The sequence below is a fragment of the Siphateles boraxobius genome, unplaced genomic scaffold (assembly GCF_051911475.1).
Source record: "Siphateles boraxobius isolate OS27281-9 unplaced genomic scaffold, OSU_SipBor_1 26, whole genome shotgun sequence".
NCBI classification, from domain to species: Eukaryota; Metazoa; Chordata; class Actinopteri; order Cypriniformes; family Leuciscidae; genus Siphateles; species Siphateles boraxobius.
In genome coordinates, this window is record NW_027508876.1 from 21,107,248 (window position 1) to 21,124,871 (window position 17,624).

At 41.7% G+C, this 17,624-nt stretch overlaps 1 protein-coding gene and 1 non-coding gene across 4 annotated transcripts; one reads left to right on the top strand and one right to left on the bottom strand.

Annotated features, from left to right (window-relative positions):
• Nucleotides 1-1,082: 1,082 nt before the first annotated feature.
• On the top strand, nucleotides 1,083-9,483 carry dnajc5b (DnaJ (Hsp40) homolog, subfamily C, member 5 beta). Of its 3 annotated transcripts, none has more exons than XM_077244814.1 (6): nucleotides 1,083-1,217; nucleotides 1,306-1,376; nucleotides 1,806-1,928; nucleotides 5,181-5,394; nucleotides 6,751-6,925; nucleotides 9,017-9,483. In XM_077244814.1, exons 3-6 carry the CDS (start codon nucleotides 1,822-1,824, stop codon nucleotides 9,100-9,102), a joined length of 582 nt encoding a protein of 193 aa, XP_077100929.1. In that variant the 5' UTR covers nucleotides 1,083-1,217; nucleotides 1,306-1,376; nucleotides 1,806-1,821; the 3' UTR covers nucleotides 9,103-9,483. The 3 variants fall into 3 exon arrangements, with proteins under 3 accessions (XP_077100929.1, XP_077100930.1, XP_077100931.1); XM_077244815.1 differs by having other exon boundaries at nucleotides 1,104-1,217; nucleotides 1,288-1,376; XM_077244816.1 differs by having other exon boundaries at nucleotides 1,122-1,213.
• Nucleotides 9,484-9,574: 91 nt separating this feature from the next.
• Nucleotides 9,575-9,660, bottom strand: trnay-gua (transfer RNA tyrosine (anticodon GUA)). Its single transcript is given in 2 exon segments — nucleotides 9,575-9,610; nucleotides 9,624-9,660. It is a non-coding gene; the product is annotated as a tRNA-Tyr (tRNA).
• Between the last annotated feature and the right edge of the window lie 7,964 nt (nucleotides 9,661-17,624).

Genomic DNA, 17,624 nt, shown 5'->3' on the forward strand with positions numbered 1-17,624 from the left:
GTTATAGAAAAGTAACTTTTTTTTCCATTAACCACTGGTAGAATAAAAATTCGTGCTCAGATGCCATCTTGTGGTGATACAAGATAAGTGCTAGATTTTTTTGCTACACAACAGGGATTTTCAGGGGGCTGCAAGGTAGTGTACAAATGTAGAGAGAGAAAAAATCAAACTAATAACAATTATTAAAATACATATTTTTTAAAATAAATAAGTAAACAATAGCCTACGTTTACAGTACAGTACTATAGTAAGTAGAAAAAAGTATTGACGTGACAATAGAAACTAAATATTTTCAAATATTTATGATGTTCATTTTTCACTGTATAAATTGGGTCTTTATAGGCTACATGAAAATATATAGCTGCCTTTTAAAATTTTGAATGTGGTCCCTCACAATACAACAACAAAATGTGTGTGGATAAAATATAGCTCTGTGGCGTTTTTGTATCCAGCTACAAAATTAATGTTAAAGGATATCTTTAGTACAAATTTCGTAGGCCTATACTCTATAATCGTTCTAGATATGCATTTACTTATTCAATGAAAAATGTAGCCTTATATTCACATAAAATGCTATAAAGCATAAAAATGGTCACAGAGTCAGTTAAACCTAATTTCTTAGTTTAGAAACAGTTCTGTTTGTTTTGTTCACAAATGACATTACATGAATCAATCTTTGGTTTCTTCCAATATACATTACCAAAATATGAATGGCATAGTTTATTTGAGCAAATGTGAATATATTGCCTAAAGGGATAGTTCATCCAAAAATGAAAAGTTTGTCATCATTTACTCACCCTCAACTATCCCTTTAAAAAATCGTGAGTTAATGTGGCGGTTATGCTTATAATTCAGAACATTAATTTTTATAACTTGAGACCAAACTAATTATAAGACTTTCCTGTTGTACCATTTTTGTACGAGCAAAATCTGGACGTCATTGCATTTGCAGAAAGGCGCCGCAAGATGGCGATCTTGCTTCAGAAAGTAGATGCATAAACTAAAGCACATTCATGCACGCACACAATGCAAGTAGACTCTAGCTGATTCAACCATATAGACACGAAACCTAACCTTTTTACCCTCCTCAGTCCTCATCATGCAGGTTTAAAAGTCAATTATGGCAGTAAACGTGTGTCCATACTCAGAAACCAGACAGTGGTCATCAAACATCTTCCATCGAAACACCAGGCGCTGAAACCCAATGCACCTTGTTGGTAACCATGTTAAACTGGCCTAAAGTTACCCGAGCTCATGACTAGTTCCATGTATAATTTATCTCCTCAGTAATCTACTCACTTTCAGAGAAGGAACCTGACTCCATTAGGCTGTCTACCTGCCCTGGAGAAGGATTTAGGTTTGGAGTCTGTTAACAGGTAAGAAAACGAATGATCTTCTTTGGGATTAAGAGCAGCATTGCTATGATTGACCCATTTTTGCTAATCTCGCGTTTTAGCAGTCAACCACTCTAAAGCTCAACAGACATATGAAGGCTGTATACTTTTTTTTTTAGAACTATTTAATATTCGATAAAGGCTCATTATGAAAGATGGAATTATTCAGGAGTGGGTTGGAGGTTTTTTTGGACAGACAGGTATATATTCTCTGCAATAACCTTTTAATGGATGTCTTTACTTACAAAGAGAGGGATTGCTTGCAAACCAGGTCTGGGTTGTTGTGGAAAGAGTGACGTTGTAAGTGTCAAACCAAACGTCATTTGTATCTTGCTCACCGAACAGGAGAACCGGAGCTGACCTACTGTCTTATACAATTTATTGATGGCTGATTTGTTCTTTGATGTTCAGGTAATGGTTTAAGATCATGGCTGAGCAAAGGCAACGGGCCCTGTCCACATCGGGAGAGGCTCTGTACCAGGTTCTTGGCCTTGACAAGAACTGCACCCATGATGACATCAAGAGATCCTACAGGTAAGATGTGATTCACACCCTTATTTGTCCCGAGATGCATTTACTTTGGGTTCTGGTTACTAGGTAAGAAGTTCAGATACCATATGTAGGAAGACAGGGGTGAACGAGGGAGCAGAAGATGGAGAAAGTGTCAAACTGCGACACGTTCCTCTATAATCTCAGCCATCAGTTGCAGTGGAGCAGCATGAATATAATATGACTTCCTCAAAACTGAAATATTCATTATGCTGAACAGATGGCATCCTTTATATTAGTGGGATCAGGAATGATGAAAGAATCCCACATACGAGAGCATGTTCGTGGTGCACGACGTGTGTATGTGCATGAATGATTCTGCACTATAAGTTACAGTAGATAGCAGAATGGAAACACGACAGCCTTGCCTTAGGGAGTAATATCTTGACGATTAATATCACAACTTGTATTGGTTGGTAGAAAAACTGCACAAAATCTAATGCTGCAGGGGAAAATAATATTCAAAGCATACATTTTTCCATACTTATAAGAGAATATGTATAAAATTTTTGTACATTTTCTTTTTCTGTGGCTGCACAGCTTCTTCTGTATCTTGTACACTAAAACATGAAGGCAACAAGTCGGAGAGCTTCATTAGAGTGTGTTTCAAGTGTGTTTCAAGCGTCATACTGATGTTCCAATAATCATAGAATCTAATTGCTCTAATTTACACGTTGTTCAAGGAGGCATTTAAATGGTTAGCATTTTAACAGCACTTGTTTGCTGTTAATGAATATATAATCATCACAACTCTTGCAGACGGCATTGGCTTAATCAAAAATTAACAAGCGAGCGTGCTCTGAGAATTATAAATTATACATTCATTTTTTTGGTTCAGCAACAAAAGATATGTAAAAAAAAAAGTTCAAACTATGTTCATATAATGTTTTTAAGATTCAAACTCTTGGCTATTTTTAAATGGTATTAATAGATTTATACTGCTTTCCGTGGCTTTTACAAACTACTATAAATATTTATTATTATTTTTTTTAACTTTTTATTTATATTTTTCACAGAACATAACAAAAGGAACATCATCTGAGACAATAAGAGATTTCAAGTGTTAAAATAACAAGAGTAATACAAAGAAAAATAATAATAATAAATACAAATATTTGGTATATATATAGCTGCACCTAATATTAATGTTCACATCTCAACAAACATGATACAATAATATACAGCCATATAATGATATAAAATATATAATGTATTAAAAAAAAGGATTATAGATTTAAATATTCTTTAACCATGTGCCACCTCTGATTAAAAAGGTCAGTTTTCAATTGTAATGTTGCAGTCATTTTTTCCATCATATAAATCTGTTTTAGTCTCTGTTTCCATTCAGTTACAGTTGGTGATTTCACAGACTTCCAATTAGCAGTAATGTTTTTTTTAGCAATTAGTAATAATACTCGTAAAATATATCTTTGGTCAGCATTGAAAACATCAACTGATATAACACCCAGTAAGAAAAAAAATATTGTTCTATACCATTTGGGATGTTGCCAATTCTTTCTTTTTCCTTATGGTTTGTAATGTAATGCCTAATTTGCAAATATTTATAAAAATCACTTGAGGGAAGATCGAATTGTTCCTGAAGTTGTGTGAAAGACTTTAAGTGTGCTTTAACTGCCCATCTCCTAAAACCATGGTCACACATTGAAGGTGGGAAATCTACATTACCCACTATGGGCATAGCTCGAGAAATTGTTCCAACATCCTTAAGCATTTTCTTTACTTCTGCCCATACCTTTATTGTATGTTTTATCCATTCATTTTCAATTTTCATTTTATTGACATGTTTAGATCTATAAAGGGTAGGGCAGACAATTGTGCACCCTTAACTTCCCCTTGCTCTATTTGAGTCCACTTTGCTTCCTCATCTCCATTGATCCAAGTCACAATTGCTGCTAGTTGATCTGCCCAATAATAACATTTCATATTTGGCAAAGCCAAACCTCCTTTATTTTTAGCCAAATGAAGTTTTTTAAGTTTAATTCTGGGTCTTTTGTGTTGCCATATAAATTGAGAAATTAATTTGTTTAACATATTAAAAGTGGAAATTGGAACTCTTATGGGCAACGACTGGAATAGAAATAGGAGACGTGGGAGCAGGTTCATCCTTACGGTCTCCACTCTTCCAAACACAGATAAAGGAAGAACTTCCCAATGAACTAGATCCCTCCTTATTTGATTAATTGGCTTACTATAGTTCGCCTCAAAAAGTCTTGTAGTTTCAGGTGTGATAATAATCCCCAAGTACCTAAATCCTTGTTTAGACCAGTTAAATGACACCATCTCAGTTAGTTGTGTAGGCCATACTCCTGATATCATCATTGCCTCTGATTTATTTTGATTAATTTTGTATCCAGAAATGTCTCCATAATCTTTTATCCATTGAATTAGTCGAGGTATTGAATTCAGGGGATGTTTTATAAAGAGCAGGATATCGTCAACAAAAAGGGAAATTTTATGAACTTTCCCCCCACCATCCTCAACCCCCCTAATCTGGACGTCCTGTCTTATTGCCTCCGCTAGAGGCTCGATACTACTATAAATATTTATAGTTTGATATTCGATCATCCACAACCATTTGGAGCTGAAGGATATTACATTTCACAGCATTATAAAATGTCAAACTCTTCCTTATCGCTGCAAAGAGTTTTGAAAAGCGTTGCGCAGAGTTTGGACATGCTGGCATTCATTCAGCGCAGACCTAAACTGAGTCAGAGACACTTGCAATGCACTGCTGGTTCTAATGGGAAAAAATGTCAACCTTGGTGACGTTCCTCTCTTCACCACCCCTCGTGTGCCGAGGCGCTAATGGGGTCTGCGTTCTTGCCGACACACAGACAGGTCAAGCATCGTGCGCAGAAGACAGCTAGCCGCTAAAGATCACACCCTGCTGAGATCATCAAACAGTCAGACAGCATTTTAAACTGGCCACGTGGTAATGAGTCTCCTCTCACTGTGTGTGAGACCAAAAGTATTTGTTTCCTTTTATAAACTAACGGTTGTTTTATGCCACTTTCAATTGGTGCATACAAAGGACACATTCTCACAGAGATTCTGTATTTCTGAGGTCATTGAAATATATTTCCTGATTTTACATATGTTCTTCTGTTTCATTCCTAATATGTCTATATGATCCTCAGGTCAGTTATGCCTTTTTGCATTGCACATTTCAAGGAAAATTTTCATCTTTAAAATGTCCTCAACCTTTTCTTTTTTTAGGAAGCTCGCTTTGAAATATCATCCTGACAAGAACCCCGAGAATCCCGATGCCACTGACAAATTTAAAGAGCTCAACAATGCCCATGCAGTGCTGTCTGACGTCACTAAGAGGAACATATATGACAAGTATGGCTCCCTGGGTCTGTATGTGTCGCAGCAGTTCGGGGAGGAGAATGTGAACACGTACTTCATGCTCTCCAGCTGGTGGGCAAAGGTGCAGTATCAGTCTTGTTTCTACACAGCCATTTTTTTTTACTTTAAGGAGCTATTATTATATGACTTGATACTTAAAAAATTCTCTTGTTGGTGTAATCTACACAATAAATTATTTTAATTATATATAATGTAAACACAATACTATTATTCATATTAAAAAAATAATATTTTTGCAGCAAATTTAGTTTTTTTTTTTTTTTTTGGTTACCTGAAAATATATCTCTTTTAATCTTGCTTTTTTGAAACCATGTTCAAATATTTGTATATATTATTTTATAGCAAAAAATGTACTTAAAATGATGGAATAGAAATAATATTAGAATGTAAAATCGGCAATCTTTTCTTCCTTATTGCGACATAAATCCAAGTGAAACAACTTCTCGGACAAGAAAAAATGTAGGGCGGGACTTGATTTTATCCATCAGGAATTGATTGGATCGTTCGATTGTTGTGGTTCACTATTTCTGTGATGTCATGTGAGTGACAGGTTGATCCCGCCCTTATGTAAAAAAAAAAAACATGTCATCAGAGAAAGGTGTCATTGCAAGTCTTTTTGGTTAAAGATTATGAGGGCACACGAATTAAAAAAAATAATGATGTGCACGGATAAATGATTTATAATAAATAGTGCACTATTCCATAAAAAAAAATGTCATGGTGACTTAAATGCTTGAACATAAATAAGAACTAATTAAATTCCCCCTGTACTCAATAATAATATCCCTTAAAACTCATCTTTGGTCACTGAAATGACATATTAAAAAAATAAATCCTTGAAATTTTTTTTTTTTCATGCCTTAAAATAGCTTTTACACCCTTGCCTCATTTAGTATACACTGTTCTATGAATATTGAAATTAGCCCCGTCTCCACTTACTCACACCAGCTCAGAGACCCACACGTTGAAGTTGTTACAAGGTAGTTTGTGACGTCAGAAACGCCAGCGATTTCAAACCGCGTTTTTGAGACTGTCTTTGATTCAGGACAGTTTTAAGGAGACCATACTCCCCAATGGTGTTGACATGAATATGCACATGGTTTGTCTTAAAGCATATTAAAAACACCACATAGACATATAAACAACATTAAAAGCTTGATTTTCACCTCAGGAGGACTTTAAATATTGTTTATGCAAATGCAACTACTGACTTTAAACCTATATTTTATGTTTACATAATAGTACTGTTACAGCATAATTATATAAGTGTTTACTGAGTAATACTACTAATCTTCATGTATCTAAACATAATATTATATAATATGGACACTGTAATGTAGATATTTTGAATGCATTTTTATCTAAACTAAACCATGACGCTGTGTCCCTGTCTGATTTTGAACATTCTCATTTATAGGGTCTGTTTGCCATCTGCGGCTTGCTGACAGGTTGCTATTTCTGTTGTTGTCTGTGCTGCTGTTTCAACTGCTGTTGTGGAAAGTGCAAACCGCACACACCTGGAGAAGAGGACACTGAGTGCTATGCGTCTCCTGAAGACCTGGAGGAGCAGATCCGTACTGACAACGAGAGAGGTAAAAGGACATGCGCAAACACTTTAGATGTGTTCTTCAGGTGGTCACACTCAGTTTTGAAATGGTATGCGAGTACAGAACATGCCTCAGTCACTCTACAGCCAGAAAAAAGTGGATAAAAATGATTAAAAGGGACACATCCCAAAATTACAGCATCACATTTAGTTCTCGATAACAGCATCTTCTTCATGTCTTAATTGTGAATGTATACTGCTGGTAATCTTCAAAATAGATTATTCTATGGAAACCGGAAAGACTTTATAAAAACTTAAATATGACATTATGCACCTAAATCTTCCTATAATAATAATAAAAAAGCCTTATATGATAATTTACTAATTAAAAAACTTCATGAAATATTTCAACAGAGAAATAGGCTTTGATGTAGCAGATCATGGCTTATCAGCTAAGGGGTTTTCATGCTTTTAATGTAATAAGTCAGCTTTTCAGCTTTTAATGTAATAAGTCCCTCTGCTTACAAAAATAAATAGAATTGATACTTCTGAGACAGATGTTTGGATAAAATACGCCGTTCTTCTGCCCGTGAGCTGTAGGAGTTTTTTTTTTTTAACATCTTGTGCTGTAGTCCCTCACAAAAGTGATAATTGCCGTCTGAGTCATTTCTCAAAGTGCGTTTGCATACTAGTTTTTTATAGCATTCTCACAATAAAAATAAACAATGTTTTCTCTCCTTGCATATCAAAGGCATGCAAGATGGTACTGACAAAAATACCTTTTGTCTTATTTAGACCATAACTACATCTTCCATGTAAAAATACACTTTTGACTTGCTCTTCTGGTTTGGTTGACTTGCATTCACCCAAACAACCTGAGAACACAAAGGGCATAATATCCTGCTTTTTAATATTAATAAAGTATAGTGTATGGAAACTTGTTTCCATCACCAAATAAAAAATAAAAAAGGTTATTGCAACTTCTTATCTCACAATTTTGACTTTTTTCTCTCTCAATCGCAAGTTTATATAAACTCGCAAGATAAAAAGTCGCAATTGCGGGAAAGAAGTCAGAATTGTGAAAGAAATGGTCGCAATGATGTTTTTTTAAATTGTGAGTTCATATAAACCTCACAGTTTAAATCTCACAGTACGGACTTTATAACTTGCGACTTTTATATCTCACAATTCTATAAAAAATAGAGTCAGAATTGCGCAATTCCAAGATTATAATTTGCAATTCTGACCTTTTTTTCTCACATGCTATTTTATATCTTTTTATAACTTTAATTTTTTTTTAATTTTTAAATCTCACAATTCCAAAAAAAGAGAGTATTGTAAAATATTTGTCCGGTTTCACAGACAGGGCTTAGATTAAGCCAAGATTAGGCCTTAGTTAAATTAGGACTTTTATATTAGCTTTTATAAATGTGCAAACGAAAAAAAAACATTATTGGTATGAATCTTGTAATAAAACAATAGCACTGACTTATTTTAAGGTATGACAGTTGACAGTTGCTTTTAGATAAAACAGCTCGAACCTGCATTTTAGTCCAAAGGACTAAAAAACGTTTTTACTGCAGCGTTTTTAGTAAAACCGGGGGATAAACTCACAAATGCAAGTCATAAAGTCCAAATTGTAAGATATAAATTCGCAATTCCAAGAAAAAAGAAAAAAGTCAGAATTGTGAGCTAAAAAGTTGCAATTACATTTTTAATTTTTTAGTCCATTGCGGAAACTCCATGATAGTGTGCATGCCCCTGTTTTATAGCATTTATATTAGTGCAGTGCAAAAAGTCATGCCCAGGTCATATCCTGCTCAAGTAGTCTCTAAAAATCCACCCATGTGGTCTTAGAATCTTATTTTTTCAGCATTATGTAAATCAGTGGACAGTGGGCTGCCCTTCAAACCAGTGTTACAGAGCCAGCTCAATGAGGTCATAAAAGTGCAGCCAGCAGGGGCAGGCTAACGGCAGATTGCTGGGACGTCCTTGGAGCATACAAAACACTTTTCATTTCAGCAGGAACTTCAATTAGGAGTGTGAAATGGCATGACATTAGACAGAGTAACCTCTTGTTTATTCCATATTGATGATCATATGTGACCTCTTTTACCTGTGTTTTTGTTTTTTTCAGATGGCGACACTCCGATTGTGCTGCAGCCAACCAATGCTAGTGAGAAGACCCAGCTGATCGGTGATGGACACAGAACATACACCTAAATGCAAACAAGTTATTGATAGATACTAATTTTAAGATTCTTTTTGAATATATTGATGTATTTTACTATACTGCTTATTCTAGGACAGAGAAAGCAGAACATACTAACCTTCTTAAGCTTTTAGTCATGCTGTCTGTAAATAACAGATATTATATTATTCTTATGCTTAATGTGCAATTAAAACAGATAATGTGATTAAAAAAATGATGAATGGTTCTCCTTTGAATAATAAATGTATGTCTTACAGGTTTTCAAAATAAGATTCTTATATTTCTGTAACTTGAATATAGATTGGAGTCTTTCTTGTTTCAAAAAATCTTCATCCAATATAATTTGCACAGAGCCTTTGGGTATGTCTTCAGAGGTTTTAATTTGATTTTGATTTGCAATGGAACGAATATTTTACCAACAGTAACTCCACTGAGTGTAAATAAAATAAAATCTATCATTTGTCAGAAATCAAAAACTATGTTTCCTTCGAGCCGGATTCGAACCAGCGACCTAAGGATTACAATGATTCCTCTACAGTCCTCCGCTCTACCAACTGAGCTATCGAAGGAACCCGTTGTATAGCATGCGATCTCCGAGTTTTGTAGGTGAACAATTCACCGTAGTCTGTAACTACATTCTGAATGATAACAGTGAAGACGCGTAATGCAGAATTATTTTGAGTCTTCCTAAAAAATGTTTTCCGAAACTTGGGCTATTGTTGTTTACTTACAATATTTGTTAGTTTAAAATTTAATTTCTTGTAATTTATCGTTAAAAAAAATATCTGCCAACCAATCCGCAAACAGCGCTGACTGTCTGACGGTAACGTTACCGAGGTTGTGCTGTTGAGGCTCGAGCGGCGCTTCATGAAATGGAATCAAATGTATGTAACATGAGCGCGCCTCACACAAAGAAACTCAGTGAACATACAGCGGTAAAATGCATGTGGAGTTTTTATATTTATAGGCGTAGCCACGGGTAAAAAATAGATGCAGAATTATTAAGTCTTAATAAAAAAAATGTTCTAAACTCGGACTATTGTTGTTTTTTTACAAATTAAAATACATTTTAAATGTACAAATATTGTAATTATTATCGATAAAAAAATATCTGCCCACATTCGGACTTCCAACCAATCCGCAAACAGCCGCTGACTGACGGTAACGAGGTTGTGCTGTTGAGGCTCGCGCCTCATGAGGAGGAATGGAAACGATGAGCACAGTTCACACAAAGAAACTAACATACAGCGGTTAAAAAAGTCATGCAGGGTTTTTACATTTATAACATATGATATGATACAGTTAAGCAACATACGACCACGAGTGCTGAATACCATCACAATTGAAAATGTGACACTGATTTCATATGACAGTTCAACAAACAAGTAATTAATATCAAGTCACTTACATTTTAGACAATATTGGCTGTTTTTGTTCTATTTGAGCAGCGAAAATAGTTCAAAACAAAGATCACAGCAGAACCACAGCGCAATTCACCGGAAAACATATCCGCATTACTGAATGATTCAGCGCTTCGAATGAATCGGTTGAGTCAAAGATTGAATGACCCATTAAACCATATGCATTAAACTACTGCCTCATTGCTGAACGATTCAGCAGTTTGAACGAATCATTTGAATAAATGACTCAATAACTCACTCATTAAGACGGTCACCTGCCGCCACCTACTGGTGGTTTAGTTTCGTGTTCAAAAGTATCATTCTTTCCAATATTTCATATTTGTATATTCCAAAAAACATTTTAAAGTATTTTAAACAATCTCATTTTCAGTGTTAATTATTTAATTTGATTGGTATATAGTGTCTTATTTTAATTCATTTTTTTTTATCAAATTTAAGCCTTTAAAGCCTGACACATTAAAAAAATGGCAGAAAATTATATATTTTTGGAAATTAGATGTTTATTGAGCCTTGAATCAAAATCAAAAAAAAATTTTTTGCCAACTCATTTTGTTTATGATTTTTTTGTATCACATTTGATACATCAGTACTTGGGAACGTTTTGCTTACAACAGTGTAGATTTTAGATACAAAACGACTCGGTTACTAACGTAACCTCGGTTCCCTGAGAGGAGGGAACGAGTATTGCGTAAGTAGCTTACGCTATGGGAAAACTCCTTTTCTCGAGAATATTGAAGTCTTTATGTAAAACGCATTGCAGCTGCACAGCTGACAGCAATGAACGAAGGCAGCTCGGTCATTGGCTGTGCTGCGGCAACTTGCTCGAACCAATGACGGGGCGACTCTGAATGCGCGACCAATGAGCGCGCTTCGCGCCCGCGCGCGTCAGAGCCCGCCAAGATGGGCGTGGCCAAGAGCTATATATTGGGCGCCCCGTCATGAGAGTTCTTTAGGTTAAAACGACTGAAGCGAACTAACCAAGCACAAGCACGGCAGCTTACGCAATACTCGTTCCCTCCTCTCAGGGAACCGAGGTTACGTTAGTAACCGAGTCGTTCCCTTTCGAGAGGTCTCTCCTATTGCGTAAGTAGCTTACGCTATGGGAACACCATGCAAAACGCCGTGCGTGCTGAACTTCGCCTTATGATAGCCAGAGGCAGGTGCCTGAGCTAAAAAAGCAAAGTTATCATCCAACTAGCCGGCAGAGGCGAGCTTTATATGTGGGAAAGAATACAGAGCGGCTAGAAGGCGCTCAGTGTGACACAAGCACATACATAATCTAGATACGAACTCGTAGTTCAACTAGCATCATGCTGATAGTACATTGGAATGCAGTGTCGGGACCTGTAGGTTGTAGAACCTGATAAATGTGGACGGTGAGGCCCAGCCTGCCGCCGCACAAATATCCTCGATCGGTATCCCGCTCAACCATGCCCAGGAAGAAGCCACACTCCTGGTGGAGTGTGCTTTGACTCCCCAGGGGCATTGAAGTCCCTTAGCTTCATAAGCCAGCGCTATAGCTTCAACTATCCAGTGAGAGATTCTCTGCTTTGAAACGGTGGAACCTTTCGTACGGCCGCCAAAGCATACAAACAGTTGTTCTGTCTGTCTGAATAGGGCAGAACGCTCCAAATACACTCTGAGAGCCCTAACGGGGCAGAGTAGATTAGCGTCGTGTTCGTCTGCTGGGGACGATAGCGCAGTTAGGGAGATAACCTGTGCTCTGAAGGGAGTGGTGAGCACTTTAGGAATATACCCATGTTTCGGTCTAAGGACGACCCTGCAGTCGTTAGGTCCGAATTCTAGGCAGGCAGCGCTTGTCGAAAGCGCGTGCAGGTCGCCCACTCTCTTGACCGAGGCGAGTGCCAGCAAGAGCGCAGTCTTGAGCGAGAGCTGTTTAAGGTGCACGGTTCGGAGTGGTTCGAACGGAGGCCCTTTAAGAGCGTCTAGGACAGTAGCTAGGTCCCAGATCGGCACTGAGGGGGGGCGTGAAGGGTTCATCCTCCTAGCGCCCCTTAGGAAACGAATAATTAGGTCGTTTCTTCCCAATGGACGTTCCATTACAGGGTCGTGTGATGCTGTGATGGCCGCCACATATACTTTGAGCGTGGAGGGGGCGCGGCCCGCCTCCAGAAGCCCTTGTAGAAAAGCGAGTACGTTCGTAATCTCGCATGTTTCAGGGTTCAGGCCCTTGGCATTACACCAGACACTGAACACTTTCCATTTCTGGGCATATAAGCGTCTCGTGGAGGGCGCCCGCGCCTCAGCGATGGTTTTTAGTGCTCCGCTCGTGAGGTTCCTGGGAACCCGTTGAGGGGCCATGCATGAAGGGCCCACAGATCGGGGCGGGGATGAAATATCATCCCGTTGGCCTGACTGAGGAGGTCTGGCCTCAGTGGAATCGGCCGTGGTGCAGATTGCATTTGCATCAGATCTGGAAACCATGTTTGGTTCTTCCAGAGTGGGGCTATCAGCAGCACTGCGTCTTTCTCCTCTCTGACCCGACTGATGACCTGCGGTAGCATCGCGATCGGGGGAAAGGCATATAAGGGACGGCTCGGCCAGCTCTGGGCGAGCGCATCCATGCTTTTCGTGAAGAAAAGAGGGCAGTGCGCATTCTCCTTGGAGGCGAAGAGGTCGATCTCCGCTTTGCCAAAGGTTTTCCATAACCAGTGAATCGTCAGCGGGTTGAGAGCCCATTCTCCTGGGAGAATTTTGTCTCTGGATAGCATGTCCGCCCCCTGGTTCAGGGCACCTGGCACATGCGCTGCTCTCAGCGAGCGCAAGTTGTGCTGGGACCATAAAATGAGTCTCCTGGCCAGTGAATGCATGGAGCTCGACCTGAGTCCACCCTGGCGATTTATGTACGATACTACCGTCATGTTGTCCGTTCGGACCAAGACGTGTTCGTTTCTCAGCTGTGGGAGCAGGGCTCTGAGAGCCAAAGCGACCGCTTTCATTTCCAGACAGTTTATGTGTAGGCGCTTCTCCGGGTTTGACCAAAAGCCGGAGACAGGCCTGCCCTCGTAAAGGGCCCCCCAACCTATTTTGGAGGCATCTGTCGTTATCATCTTTCTCCTTGTGTTCACACCCAGACTCACGCCTGACTGGTACCAGTCGGCGGCTTTCCAGTGCGTCAGGGCTTTTATACAGCCGTGGTTCGCTCTGATTAAAAGGTGGCCCGAACGCCACGCGTGAGTAGGGACGCGGCTCTTGAGCCAGCGTTGGAGAGGGCGCATATGCAACAATCCTAGCTGGAGTACGGCCGATGCTGAGGCCATGAGACCGAGCATCCTCTGAAACCGCTTGACGGGGGCGAGCGCGCCCGCCCTGAATGATGTTGCAAGGCGCCGGATGGTGAGCGCGCGCTCTGATGAGAGACGCGCTGTCATTTGCATCGAGTCTAGAACTATTCCCAGGAAAGAAATCCTCTGGCTGGGAGATAGTATGCTTTTTGCAAAATTGATTCTTAGACCCAGGCATTCTAAATGGCTGATAATCCAAGATCTGTGTGTTATTAACTGACTCTCTGATTGTGCTAGAATCAGCCAATCGTCGAGATAATTCAGTATTCGCACTCCCCTTCGCCTTAGGGGGGAAAGTGCTGCATCCATACATTTCGTGAATGTACGGGGAGCCAGGGACAGGCCGAACGGAAGTACTGTGTACTGGTACGACTGTCCCTCGAAAGCGAATCTCAGAAACGGCCTGTGATGAGGCGCTATTGGAATGTGAAAGTAAGCATCTTTCAGATCCACTGAGAGAAACCAATCTCCTGGGCGTACTTGCGCGAGGATATGCTTGGTTGTTAACATTCTGAACGAGCGAATCATTAGTGCTTTGTTCAGGTGTCTGAGATCTAGGATGGGGCGGAGACCGCCATCCTTTTTCGGGACGAGAAAATAGCGGCTGTAAAAACCTGCCTCGCTCAGAGAGGGGGGAACAGTTTCCACAGCGCCCTTTTCTATTAGTTTGCGCACCTCGGTGCGTAGAACATGTGAGCACTCTTTTCTCACTTTCGTCTCAACCACAGTCGTAAAACGTGGTGGTCTGCGAGCGAACTGGAGCGAGTATCCGTGCTTTACTATATTCAATACCCATTTCGGCATATCTGGAATATTTTCCCATGCCGCTGCGTGTACAGATATGGGCTGAATACAGGCTAGGGGCGGGCCGCTGTGACGCAGGGACCCGGCCAGCGAATCGCCTGAGCTCATAGCTCTCAGAGGCGCGGGCGCGCGCTGAGCAGCTGAGTGAATGGGCGCGTGTGTGATTACAGCAGCGCGCGCTGTGTCTGTAAAACTCGCAGCCTGGGCTGGGGTTGTGTTTGACACTGTAAGGACAGTGTTTATAAGTGGGGGTGCATAAACAGTGGTAGGCACACGCGTCACTTTTATAATGTTTCCCGCTTTTACTGGGGATGAATTTATAACTGTGTGAACAGTGCTTGTGTGTAGTGGTGCGTACATGACCGTAGGCACGTGATCTACATTCATGGGGTGCGCAGCTTGAGCTGGGAATGAATTTGGCACTGTTTTGACAGTATCTGGGAATGCACACCTTGTGGACATGTGAACCCTTAGTGACACAGGCAGAAAAAGACTCTTTTTGTGTTTTCTGTGCGTCGCCGTAAAAACGGCGTTTGTTTGCAGGTGAGCGAGCTCTGTGACTGGCCCATTGACTGCTGTATGAACATATCCAGCCGCCTGTAAGGGGACTGGGTAATGCTTGAGCTTTTGCAGAGAGAGTGGTCCGGCTTTTGCGAGACACGCACTCTCTCTTTTCATTCTTGTGGCTAGGACGGCTTTCGAGGCTCGGGGTTCAGCACAATCTTGGGCCGAGGACCCCGTCGCTCAGAAGGCGGCTTGCGGTTGTGAGAGCGCGAGCGGCGTCGAGCGTCAGCCTGAGGCGCGGGCTGAGAGGCGGTGGGGGCTGTTCTAGCCCGCTGCGGCTGCGGCGGCCTCTGTCTGCTCTGCGATGAGCTGGAGCGCTTGGGCAGGAAATGCCGCATAGCTTGTGAAGCATTCTGGGCCTCAGTGAAGCGTTCGGCGAAACCCTTAACCGCCGGTCCAAACAGCCCGCTGGTGGAGATAGGCGCGTCGAGAAATGGCGCCTTATCCGCGTCCTTCATCTCAGTCAGAGTCAACCACAGATGGCGCTCGAGAACAGTCAAATTAGCCATGGCACGGCCGATAGACTGGGCGGTGGCCTTCGTGGCTCGCAGGGCTATGTCAGTCGCGCTGCGTAGGTCCTTAAAGGCTTCGGGTTCGGGGCCAGACTCGTCCATAGAGCGGAGAAGCTTGGCTTGGAACACTTGAAGTACCGCCATAGAGTGAAGCGCTGATGCAGCTTGGCCGGCGGCGGCGTAGGCGCGACCGGCGAGAGCTGAAGTAGTGCGGCAGGGCTTCGAGGGGTGGGAAGCTTTGGCTTTCCATCCGGTGGTGGAGGGCGGGCAGAGATGATTGGCCACGGCCTCCTCGAGGGGCGGTGTTCCCTCGTAGCCTCTTTCCTTTGCGCCGTCCACAGAGGAGAGCGAGGAAGAAAAAGAAGGCTTTAGGCGCGCAGAGTGGGGGGCTTTCCACGACTTGGTGAGTTCGTCGTGAACTTCCGGGAAGAAGGGAGAAGGCCTTTGCCGAGGGGCCTGCTGGCGCCCCTGCAGAAACCACTCATCCAGTCGGCTCCGGGTTGGTTCTTCTGGAGAAGACCAATCGAGCCCGAGGTCTTCCACGGCCTTAGAGAGAACGCGGATAATCTCGCTATCCATGGTGGAGCCCCCGCTCGCGCTAGCTAGCGTCGACGGGGCGGGGTCGAGAGTGGAGCCCGGCCAGTCGTCCGATGCAGCGTCGATTGACAAGCTGTCATCCATTCCCCCGTCGTCCTCGGACGCGCCGAAAGTCACAAGGCCCACCGCTCTGCTAGAGGGGTGTGGGTCCGGCTGGGTGAACTGAACTGGCGGTGGGGAAGGCAAGAGCGGCGGTGAAGCACGCGGAGACTGGCTCGGCGTGACGTCACTGAGCTCAGGTTCAGGAAGCCTCTGTGAGCGGCGCTTTTTCTTAGTGCGCGGCTCGAACAGAGGGATGGCGGCGATGGGCTCGCTCACGGCGAAAGCGGCGAGGCGAGCCCGCAGTGCGGAGAGACCCAGGTCGTCACATTCGGGGCATCCGCCCTTGGTCAAAGCAGCTTCTGCGTGGTCCCGGCCCAGGCAGCGAGCGCAGATGATGTGACGATCCCCGTCCGGGAGAAGGTCTCTGCACGACGCGCAGGAAGGCATTTGAAACAACGCCTTGGAAAATTTGCTCTTTTACAAGTGTCGCAGAGCGAACAGATGTAAATACTTGCGTGAGCAGTACGCCGGATGGCTCAGTAGGATCGCGTTAGAAGGCGGCTGAAGGTGCCGACGTCCTCGTAGCAAATCCCGCTGGTATGCTTTTCGACGGCGAAGCTTCAATAATCCGGAGGATCCAGCGAAGAAGGTGTTCGCTGAAGGAGATTAAATCTAAAGAACTCTCATGACGGGGCGCCCAATATATAGCTCTTGGCCACGCCCATCTTGGCGGGCTCTGACGCGCGCGGGCGCGAAGCGCGCTCATTGGTCGCGCATTCAGAGTCGCCCCGTCATTGGTTCGAGCAAGTTGCCGCAGCACAGCCAATGACCGAGCTGCCTTCGTTCATTGCTGTCAGCTGTGCAGCTGCAATGCGTTTTACATAAAGACTTCAATATTCTCGAGAAAAGGAGTTTTCCCATAGCGTAAGCTACTTACGCAATAGGAGAGACCTCTCGAAAGGGAAAATCTATTATGCCTTTAACATTTTTGAAAACATAGAACATTTTAGGCAGTTTTTCTCTCTTTTTTTTTTACATAGATCTTTTTTACAGTCCTTTTATTTTACTTTGCGGTAGTCATAAAGTAGATAACATTACTACAATTTGACATTACTGTTTAGACATAAAGCACCATTAATACCTGCAGTATCAAATTTGATACACAATTTCCAACACGATTTACTTGTAATTTAACGATTAAATTATTAAGTAATTATGCATTATTTTAATTCAGAAAGTGTTAAATTAATTATATCAGGCGCAATCCAATATTATTTTTTACCTTAAC

What these genes read in the sequence shown, in the direction of transcription:
- dnajc5b (XM_077244814.1), top strand. Translation starts at nt 1,822, where the DNA reads ATGGCTGAGCAAAGGCAACGGGCCCTGTCCACATCGGGAGAGGCTCTG. An exon ending in GACATCAAGAGATCCTACAG is followed by an intron (nt 1,929 to 5,180) that starts GTAAGATGTGAT and finishes TTCTTTTTTTAG; the next exon opens with GAAGCTCGCTTTGAAATATC. An exon ending in CCGTACTGACAACGAGAGAG is followed by an intron (nt 6,926 to 9,016) that starts GTAAAAGGACAT and finishes TGTTTTTTTCAG; the next exon opens with ATGGCGACACTCCGATTGTG.